This window comes from Malaya genurostris, chromosome 2 (assembly GCF_030247185.1).
Source record: "Malaya genurostris strain Urasoe2022 chromosome 2, Malgen_1.1, whole genome shotgun sequence".
NCBI classification, from domain to species: Eukaryota; Metazoa; Arthropoda; class Insecta; order Diptera; family Culicidae; genus Malaya; species Malaya genurostris.
Genome location: NC_080571.1, coordinates 244,982,780 through 244,994,306, shown reverse-complemented (window position 1 = coordinate 244,994,306; position 11,527 = coordinate 244,982,780). Strand labels below are relative to the sequence as shown.

General features: G+C 36.5%; 1 protein-coding gene across 1 annotated transcript; it reads right to left on the bottom strand.

The window, feature by feature from the left end:
• Positions 1 to 391: 391 nt before the first annotated feature.
• LOC131428480 (facilitated trehalose transporter Tret1-like) lies at positions 392 to 11,311 on the bottom strand. Its single transcript, XM_058592459.1, has 5 exons — positions 11,185 to 11,311; positions 10,923 to 11,123; positions 10,549 to 10,847; positions 10,135 to 10,392; positions 392 to 1,044 (listed from the first exon to the last, which is right to left on the bottom strand). Exons 1-5 carry the CDS (start codon positions 11,246 to 11,248, stop codon positions 466 to 468), a joined length of 1,401 nt encoding a protein of 466 aa, XP_058448442.1. The 5' UTR covers positions 11,249 to 11,311; the 3' UTR covers positions 392 to 465.
• Between the last annotated feature and the right edge of the window lie 216 nt (positions 11,312 to 11,527).

Here is an 11,527-nt window from a genome sequence, read left to right as displayed (position 1 = left end):
TTACTTTTCTCAGTGTCTTTTTCCGCTCAGTCCTATTAGAAAAATCATGTTTAACCATGTCATACACCATCTGTTATTTACTTTTAGGATTTATTCAGTATGATTTAATGTTCGTTGGAATAATATTTGTCCCGGGTTGGCGGTTCAATGCATAGGGCGCCAGTTTGCGTATGTTCGAGCCCCGACCTGGAAGGATTCTTAGTGTCAGTAGGATCCATAGTACTAGCCATTCAATGATTCTGTACACTAAGAATCGGCTGCGAAGTCTGTTGAAACAGAAAGGCCAAATTCCACAAAAAGAATGTAATGCCAAGACTTTGCTTTGAAATAATTTTAATAATAATAAGAATAATAATGATAATATGAACAATATATGGTACTGATGTTAATGAATTTTTTTCGAAGAGTCATGGCAATCAATGCGAAGGACTTTGAACGTGAAAAAATAACTAAGTATTACTATCGTTATCTTTTTTTATTAAACCTTAACACAAACCTGCCTCCGCCGGTAGCCAACATGCACTGTATCTCACTGAGCGACCTGCCCTTTGTTTCCGGTACCACTAGGACCACAAACACCACCGCCAGTAAGCAGAAACCGGCAAAAATTATAAACGTTGGTCCGCTACCGATCACGTCCCGTACCAGGGGAAACAACCGGGACAACGCAAACGACAGCGCAAAGCTGGTCATGTTTGCAAGCGCGCTGGCCAGTCCCTTCACATCCGGGGAGAATAATTCACCCAGCATCAGCCAGGTAACCGGTCCGAAACCAACCGAAAAAAGTGTCATATACAGGCAAAGGGCTGCAATTGGAATCCAGCCGTACGTGGCCACCAGCTCCTCGGTAGCTTTCTCTCCGGTTAGCAGCAGAAGGTAGATTCCTAGCAGCAAGGCACTAACCATCATGGCGCCGCCCGACACCAACAGGAGCGGCCGGCGTCCCACACGGTCCACTATTAGCGAGGACAGCAACGTACCGAGCACCTGCATAGCACCGATGATGATGGTGGCCACCTCAGCTCCGATGGGCACGTTTGCCGACTAAAGTGGTAACGACGAAGGTGGTGAAAATGTAAATGCAAATTGAAAATCGCGTTCATTAGCAGGAAGTGTAAACACAACGCTAAGAGCTAGGAACTGTAGAATAGTACATGCATTAGATTCGTTTTTCGCTGAAGATGATTAGACATTTCTGTGCATAGATTCGTTATAATTGTTTACGTGGTGACAGTGCTGACAGTTTGGGCTCCTTACATAATTTCTCAGATCTCCTCTGTATACGGAATTCTAATTCTAGTGTAATTTGAAAAATACTCACACTCAGAAAAAAAGTAATAATACATGGATAATGGATTTGATGACAGACCATTTTTTGATCCGAACTCTAGTGTCGAAAAAGGCAAACATTTGATGTTGCATGTTCCATTAATTATGAATATTACAAGAACTTTTAGTATGGCTGCTCAGGGGTTTGAAAATAAGTTTTACAGTAATGTCTATTTCTAAGTAAAACTGAACGAGAGAAATATCTTCGGGTTTTTGCCTACAAATAATCATGTAAAATAGATAGATTTTCTTCAAAGCAGTGAACGCGAATACTGCAAAACTATTCATACGTTTAATGATATCTTTATGCCAACGGCATCCAATTTCAAAATTTTATAATACGTTTATGTTAGAATCACAAATAATTCTACCTTAAGGTAGTTAACAAAATGTAGATAGAATAATAGTGTAGCTTACATCCAAAAAGTGTTCGCAGGAATTCAATGTTTTAACTCTTAGTTATCCGTGAAACTGTTCGACTGATAAAGTTACGTTGGATATAGGATGAAACGCAATAGCAGACAACTCTATTAAATAGAAATGCAAAAATGATGTTTATACGTTGTATACAACAAGAGATATTCACGATCGAATATTGCACATTCTCTCAGAGGGTAAATCTTGAAAAGGTACCATATGGTAATTAACGACAAAATTGGTTGACCGGTCTCCCAGAAATTCGAGTGCACTATTTTCATATTTTTGCACATTTTATCTTGTTACTTCCGAACCTATAGTTCGACCTGTATAATATTAAATAACAAGCTATGGGACCAAGAGACTTTTCATTCGAATCCAAGATTACGAAATCTGATTCAGCCGTTTCTAGGAGATTGGAGCGATTTCCGGTTTGGAGTACACAATCACTTTTTTCGATACTTCCGGAATCTGGAACAAAGATCCGGTATACCTAAAATCAATGTCATCAAACTAACCAAATCTATCCAATTCAAGAGTTACACGGCTATTTGATGTATTTGATTGAATTTTCCGTGTCATGTATAAAAACACGTCTCTGAAAATGAAATTTTTATACTTATCATTCTGTAATTCCGATTGCACTTTGTTAGTTCATTTTGCACATTTTACCCCGTAACTTCCGAGCCGGAAGTGGGATCTAGAAGGCCTTTAATTTGAATTTTAGTTGAAGAAAATTGGTTGAGCGGTCTCTGAGAAAATCGAGTGCATTTTTTATTCATTTTTTTTTGCACAATTCACCCCGTTACCTACGAACCGGAAGTACGATCCGAGTAAAATTCAGCAGCACCGAGACCAAGGGACCTTTCGTTTGAATCTAAGTTTGAGAAAATCGGTCCAGCCATCTCCGAGAAAGTCGAGTGCACATTTTTGTTACACACACACATACATACGCACACACATACCGGCACGCAGACACATAACATATGACATTGGGCCCTCCGGGCTTCGGTTAAATAGTCGGTTTTCACAGTGATTCCATAACCTTTCTATGTTATATGAGAAAGACAAAAGTCACAAAGGCTCAAATAAGTCTATATGGAACACAAAAAACTACAAGGATCAGGTTGTTCGAGCCATTGATGTGGAACAAGGCAACCAAAATTTTTAATGATCGACATTTTTAATCAATCGCCACACTTTTGAATCTGCAAATGCACGAGAGTCTGCTTAGTCTTTATTATGAACCAACACAGAACACGCGAACCAAGAATATAGACTATATTTGTCATGATTTGTATTTGTTTCGTAGCCGACGAAATTACATCAATAGCCCAAATGTATACAATTAAATGTTTATACAAGCATGCGATACAAATATCGATATTTAAGCTTCTTTTCGCCAAGTTTGTGTTCAAGATTCGAAATATCTACTTGATTTTTATAGCGTTTCTTTACCATTACTACCATTCTGTGATTTCGGTTGAAGCGATAAAATTTTTCTCATTATCAATCGAGTTCATCTTATATAAATAAGAAATTAATCTTATGCACTCAAAATTTACCCTGGGGTAGTTGTCAATTTCTCAGGCGAAACGACATAACATGGGATTTCATCCAATCTTGCAGACACAAGATCAGAGCATAGCAATTAAAGCTTCAAATCGTTTCATGGCACTTTTTGTCTTGCTGTTTAGCAGCAACCTACCTCTAGAAAGCTACATGTAGGACTGAAACGTTAGCTATAATTTTGCTTATATTTATAGCTTCGCGTGCTTCCAACAGCTTCGCTTTTGCATCGATTGACCAATCAGAGCGCTGCTTTCCCTTCGATATATCGCTTACTCCTTCAAAACCGTCGACTATGGCAGGGAAATCCGGTATGCCGGAGTTTTTCTGCAGACAAAATAGGACACTGCTAGCTAATAATCAACATTTTAATGATATACATTTAAAAATACATGGCTATGAACATTCAAATCAATACGTAGAAATATTTCCAATCAAATGGTGATATGGTATTAATAATTGATACAAAATTGACTGAGCTGTAATTGTTCAAAACCTGACCACATTTTTACGTGTATATTTCTTGAGTTTCTAGTTTGCACCACTATATAGAAAACAAAAATGTGTTCCACATTAAAAACTGATATTTGAATATTCAAAACAAGTCGTTAGCAGTGAATTTGACAATAGTTGGGTAGACGTATCTCAGGTAGATGTAAATGGCAAACAAAGACCAAAGTAACAACAAGTTTTTGCTATCACAACAGAAATTGTTATGTCTAGGTTGCCAATGCAATACTTGATATTATTTTGATATTTCATCAAAGGAATCAAGCAATAGAATAATAAATGTTTAACATCAACATTATTTATTGTATCTCATCTTGTTATTTTGATGAGGTATTTTCACTGAATTAAGTAAAACTGATTTAATAATTCCATCTTCGAATTAAGCACAATTGCATAAACTACCTCAAAATTAGATGCAATGTTTACACAGATAAAAATATTTTGCGAATTTACATTTATTTTCATGCACATATTTGGAGTAGGTAATTAAATGGAACGTTACATTACAAAACTAAGCGATTTGTAAATATACAGCCTTTTCGCTATTGGATCTCGTTGTCACCCTTTTTCTAGGGGGAGATGAGTTTCCATTTCCATCCAACGAGGATCGGGAGTCACTTCGTCCGCGGCTTATCTCATCATCCATTGCTTCATCGTCGGTGTTGTGTGTGATTTCCGTTTTCTTTTCGTTTTCCTACAATATTGCAATTGTTGTTTCACGCCCTGGTTGTTTCAACTAAAATGTTGTTGATTTAACTAACATATCTGTTGATTTTGTCATAACCATTCAGGTAACCGAAATTGTTGTATTCAAATGCTGTCACTTGGCGGAGAACGAAGACAGCAAAATGCAGAACAAAAAACCTCTTCATTGCACCAGAAACGTTTCATATTGAAAATTTTCAATGGTAAATGAACGTCATTTATGTTAGTTACGTAGTGGTCGTTTTATGTAAGTGAAAGTATGCAGAAGAATATAACAGTTAATTGTAAAACAAGTTTTCCATGTGTTAAATAGATATTCCTACAGTATAAATGTTTTAATTTCATCTGAGAGTAATGTATTCTAGGACAGTTCATGTCAATGTTATTAAAACCGCTTAACGCTTAAAAATTTGCTGCTAAAGTGAAGTGGTACTGTTCGTATTTTCTTGAAAGTTTATCTGTAGCATTAGGTTTACCAGCGAGCCATTCTGCAAGTGAAGGAAAAATTCCCTAATTCCCTGTGACCATATTTCTGGTGAGTTCCCATTTGATAATTGTAATCTTTTGGTGCATTTATATATCCTTTGTGAGTTTAGTGATAAAGATATAAGCAGTTAATTAGGTAAAATTTCGTTGTTCAAACAATGAACGATTAGCTCCCTCCGAAAAGGGTAACAGTAAAAAATATTTATTGCAATTGGCGTCTTAAGTTCAAATAACTGAATGATTAGTTGAAACAACTGAGACATTTTTTTGTCGTGAATACGACTTACTTTACTATGGGGTGCCTTTTCAAAATTTACCCTCTGAGAGAGTGATAAGTTTTTGATCGTGAATATCTCTTGTTGTATCTAACAAATCAACATAATTTTTGCTACATGCCATCGGAAATATGATCATAATTTTATGATAAAATATTCAGTTGTGTGACATAATCTCAAATAATTCAAAATGAAACTTTTCTGAAATGTTTGGTATAAACGAGTACCAAAGAGGATAATTCATAAGGCGCGTTTGCCTTTCTCGTATTTTTAAAGCTCATAGCTCAGTAATCTGTGAAAGGATTTATATAATCTAACTACCAATAGATTGGAAATTTTTTAGTTTATAGAAAAAGCATTGAACTATTTCAATAATACACTATTGAAAAACCTGACTCATTTGACCCATGTCAACACCAGCCAATCAGAACGCGTTCTGAGGAAGAGAACAAAATATCTGCAGCTGTACAACAAATCGTTCGAGAAAAATATCCGAACAGTGCTTAATATCGTAGTGAGTTCCACAATTTGGTCCTTCTGAAAGGCAGAAATGAATCATGTACAGCATCCGGATAGTTTCTTTCAATGAAATGCAAATCCGAAATTCTATATGCTGCTATTTTTATAGCCGTTAGAACCGCCCATTAGTGAAAGAGCTACAAACGAAATCAGGTAAAAACAAGCTCTCAACAGAAATTTGATCAGTTTGGATTCTATCGCCACTGCGAGCAGATCTATTCTGTGTCGTTTGCAAAGCTAGTTTCGCCTCCGACAAAAGCGTTTACGTCACAGCTGCCAGTCATTTGTTTGCATTGGTGAAAAAGCAACGGTGGAGAGCATTATACAAAATCAGCCGTTCTAATGGCTCTAAGAGTTTTCTAAGGAACTATTAGGATTTGTTGTTCGCAATTCGAAAGGAAATATCCTCAGTTTAGTGCAAATCTAGAACAGTTTGGTTAGATTTTGGCACTTTTCGCTGTGTGAAATTCACAGTAATCGAGATCAAGTGAAGCCTTATTTAAAAAATGTGGAAAAGGGGAATGCTTGCATTATTCATACAATTGATCAACTTATTGATATTAGGAAGTGTTAAGGAACATGTCAGTTGTTTTCGTATTCACGACATCCAGTTATGTCTCTGACATTACCCACCCGCCTTTTTTGCTTTCATGCATACAAGTAACTTTGCTGGGATTGTGTCTTTGCTCAATTGCAAAAGTGACACCTCATTGAAACGATTCATTGTTCCCTCAGGGTGTTTGGCATTGCTCAACTGAAACGTTTCATAACTTGTGTGTGGTGCGTGTCTTTGTTGGGTGTCGTTGCTAAGCTGCCAGCACGATAAATCAAAAATGAAAGATTAGTTAAAACAACAGTCGATTAGTTGTACCAAATTTCAACCAATTTCCGTGGGGCTTGTTGAGAGTTGCTGTAGATGCGCCTTGTTGTACATTGGTTGCAGTTGCTGGTTGGTTGGAGGATAAGTTGTTAACTGCAGCTGGTGTACTTTGTTCTATAGGGGATACTGATGGTTTCGTTGAAGTGGATGCTTCATTGTTGTTGGTGGCTGTCACAGATGTACTGGGGTTGCATGGGATTGGTGTGAAGGAAGCACCGTTGTCCTTAGGTGTAGTTGTCTCCTTGTCCGGTTTATCACATGGCTTACCGTAGTGAACAGCTTTTTGGCAATATTGATATGTGGCTATCTGATTGTCATAGGTAACAAGTAATTTGCACGGAATTCTTGTATCTTGACCGAAAAACACATAAGAAGGTGTAGGCTTCTTCAAGTGTATGCGTAATAAACGTACGCCATTTAGAATACCGGGAAAAAAATTCTTCCACTTTTCTTTTTCGATAAAAAGAATCTCTCCGTATTGAAATATAGTTTAGCGAATATAAGAATCGGTGACGCTTGAGGGAAGATCATGCACACGCACTTCTATAGCACTATCTTCCATATATACTGGAATGTTGTACCTAATGTTCTCGTGCTCCACCATGTGCACATTGTTATTGTCTTTTGCGAATTGAATTGCATCCAACTCTTTATAAAACTGGATATAAATAACATTTGTCTTATTGCATTGAAGTAAATGCACACGTTTAATGTCAAGATGCATTTGCTCTTTAAGCAAACCTTCAAGTTCTCGTATCGAAGGTCGAATTTTGCACTGCCTAAAGTCAATTGTATTCTTTCGTGTCGGCGGTAGCTTTTATTCGTTTGGTTCACTCATTTCGAGGTCGTTCTATTGTTCACTACACAATACTGTACTTGGATTCTTCCGTCCCGAACGTAAGCGGTTTTGTTATATCGACTGACTTGGATGAGATGTGAAAGCGAACTGATGATTTACTCTACCTAGTGGTGTAATGATGCCTTTCTCATTACTCATTACTCATAACATTATTAACATTACCGTGGAATTCGCAAAAACAACTGTTCATTGAATAGAAATAGGAAAGTTTGTGCGGACTTAATCTAACTAAATCTACAAATCCTGTTTACCCTGTAGTTCCGGAACCGGAAAAAGTATCCATAAAAAATTTAGGAATTCCGTGTATAAACTGTAAGACTTTTCCTTTGAACCTATAAGTTTATGAAAATCGATTTGGCCATCTCCAAGAAAAGTGAATGAAATCCTTTTTGCAATTTTTGAACATTATTTCCAATTCTTCCGAAACCGGATTCAGATGACCTAAATAGCCGATTTTGATTCGTTTGTGTTGTTCCTATGACCTACAAATTAAACGATTAAACCAATAAAACGAAATCTAACAAACGAAACGAACCTGCGTTTCTGATGAATCGGCAGCGTAAAACATGTAGTAGGATTATTATTATTATTATTATTATTATTATTATTATTATTATTATTATTATTATTATTATTATTATTATTATTATTATTATTATTATTATTATTATTATTATTATTATTATTATTATTATTATTATTATTTTTATTATTATTATTATTATTATTATTATTATTATTATTATTATTATTATGATTATTATTATTATTATTATTATTATTATTATTATTATTATTATTACCGAAAGTCGGACCCGAAATAAATGTTCAAGAAATTTTTAAGAAAATATACCTTTTATTTGAATCTTAGTTTGTAGAAATCAGTTCAGCCGTTTCCGAGAAAATCAAGTGTACACTTTTCCTCTAATATTCACATATTTTTGTTACATACATACACACATACACATACGCACCCGGACACAAAAATTAGTTTTCACAGTGATTGCATAGCCTTTCTATAAGAGAAATGCATAAAGCAACTCTTTGAGAAATTTGTCTTCTCGAAATATTTTACTTTTCGTTTGATATTATAATGAAAGAATTTCCTACATTGTTGTAATTCTTCCATGCAGATTTGGTTATAAATTTTGATATTTTAACTCTTAGTTCAAACAAAATAATGTTTAGTTTTACCATTAAGTTATATGATTTTAATAATTAAGTTTGCTATTAGTTTGCAAATCACTTCTACCCGGGATACGTACCCATTAGACGACACGCCACTACTCTGAAGTAAGAAAAACTCAAATAAAATTAAAAGTGGATTCTGGTTCCCTCATTGTCTGTATATGAGAATTGAGACCATTTTGTGAGTGATTGTAAATGTTCCACAAAATTATCCGAAATTCTCCCAAAGCGTGACTTCAATGTGAAAACTGGTTACAGATATTTTATTCAATGCATTGTCTTTTAAAAACAATTTGTCCATATTTCGGATATTTAAGATCAGAATATGACATGATCGAACTTGATTGTAATGTAAAATAACGAGCTCTCTACTTTCGCATCCTAACCGTTTTTCATTCAATACTTCAATACATTATAGTTTGCAACCAAAGCGAACTATCGACTAATCTTTGTGCTTGTGGCTATGGTTATCGCGATATTGATCGTGTCGTTTGGACATGCGTGGAGTATCGTGATGTCAGATCTCAACTAATAATTTTCTTGCGTACTCAAGATAGACTTGTCGTGACCTTCCTTACATGAAACTTCTTGATCATTTCATTATGTCAACTGGAGTTCCAATTTAAATTTTATTTTATATTAGACTCCTTTCTCTTCCATAAGTTCAACCAATAGCCAGCTATATTATATTGAATAAAAGTGACGAACAGATACAAACAAACCTGAAATAGTTATAAGATCATATACAAAATGATGAATGAATTTTTTTTATGTTTAAATATAACAAAAAATCGTTTGATAAAAACAGTGTTTAGATTAACTAATGAATACCGACATACTAATATGATATTCGAAGTGTATTAGGTTTAAAGTACTATGTATTGTGGATGCAACGGCGAAGAAAAACTTATGTATGTATGCCTTATGAAATAAAAGTATTTATGAAAAAAAGCAAAGTTTCTGCTAAAGTTTTCTTCACAATCAAGACATTGAAAATATCGCTTAGGAAACTGAACACAAAGCTAGCTTCCACACCGATAGAAATTGATAGATGGCCAAGCTTTCATTGCGACACTCCCTGCCGAAAATATTTTGTAGATGCTATCTTTTGTAAATCGAAAACTTACCTTCAGCTCAAATGTAATAACCTTATTCACAAAAATTTGGTATCCAACTTACTATTTCGAAGCTCAGGAAATAAAGGCTAAAATTGTTTTGAGAAGTGAAAGACCGTGATTAGTGTAAAAGTTTGCGGAAAGTGTGAAATTTTCTTCACTCTTTCATATAGAGATTATTGAATGAAATAATCAGACAAGAAATTTCACCCAAATATCGAATCTGTCAGCACTGCCATTCCAACGTATTTATCAACTGAGCCTGATAAGTCAAAAGCATACCTCGAATATTGATTCCGAATAGAAGAGTACTACATTAACACCTGACATCTGCATGAAAAACATAAGACCCAACATGGTACCGAGTGCTCGTACCGCAGCAGGTTGCCGAAAGGATGCCCACAGCGAACGCTTCTCGGTTCCGGTACCGGTCAGGTGTTGTCGGCTGCGTATTTCATCGATTTCCGAGGTGGCATCGAAATGATATCCGCGAAGCCATTTGATAGATCCAACAGCCTTGTGTTCATTATCACTCAGTACCTGCCCAAAAGAGAACGGAGTTATATAGGTTGCCATTTCAACATCAATTCGATGGTTTTGGTTGTCGGTCACTATAGCTGTTGTTCAGCTTCCAAGCCTTAGTAGCCGATACACGAGGCAAGATTCTAGATTCGCCATCCTGTCGGGGAAACATACCAGATAGGTGGGAGTGTCTGGCATGAAGAAGAATAACACGCCGTAAAGCACCGGTACGATGCCGCACATGACGCTGAGTTGGAATACGTTCAGTGCAACTCCGAGGGAATACGCATAAAGTATGCCCAAATTAATCATCTGCTGGAAGAACGATCCAACTGTTCCACGAATCTCTTTGGATGCCATTTCGCCAATGTAGATCGGAACAACCATACAGAAGGCACCCGCACCGAACCCCGTCAACAGACGGCCGACCAACAGCATGCCCACATTTTGAAACCAAATGATAAGCGCCCATCCTGCAGATAGTGTCGAAAAGTTACATCAACCACCAAATGCAAACAACTTCATTGTTGTTCGAACCCCCTTCTTACCGGCCACCGTAACGGGAACGAACAGCAGTAACGTTTTCCTGGCTCCCAGTTTCTTCACTATCAACCCGGCAGGAATGCTGATTATCGCTCCACCGAGACCCATTATCGAAACTACCCAGGCGAAATCATCATCATCGATGTCGAACTCAGACGGAGAACTCCAACCGAATACAGTTCCGATCGAAAACGCACCAAGGGTAGCTGCAAATTAGGTTAATTAATGACTTATGTTCAATTTCTATCGATCGAACAAAAAACGCACCAATCACAGCAGCGAGGTATTGTTTTACGTAGTGGGGCTTCTGAGTGCCCTCGGCGCAGTCCATTCGGAGCGAATTGTGTTAGACTAGAAGCAAGTAATTTACAACCGTTCGAAGCGGAAGCCGCTCCAACACTGGACAAGTTCAGTTAAAATGATAACGAATGAACAGAAAACTGTGATTCAAACAAAGTCTCGTCACTTGCTTCCAGGTTATCGGCAAAAAGCAATGTGAATTCATCTACGTTTTGCCAAATCAAATTTATGAATATCATAATGAGCCAATGAGGACCCGTTATCACATCAACAGATAGAATGTAACATAGGAATTTCATAACATACGAAT

Coding starts and splice junctions, on each gene's coding strand:
- LOC131428480 (XM_058592459.1), bottom strand. CDS start 11,248: ATGGACTGCGCCGAGGGCACTCAGAAGCCCCACTACGTAAAACAATAC. Junction 10,848..10,922: donor CGTTCCCGTTACGGTGGCCG/GTAAGAAGGGGG, acceptor CACTATCTGCAG/GATGGGCGCTTATCATTTGG. Junction 1,045..10,134: donor ATTCGGAATCAATATTCGAG/GTATGCTTTTGA, acceptor TTACCACTTTAG/TCGGCAAACGTGCCCATCGG.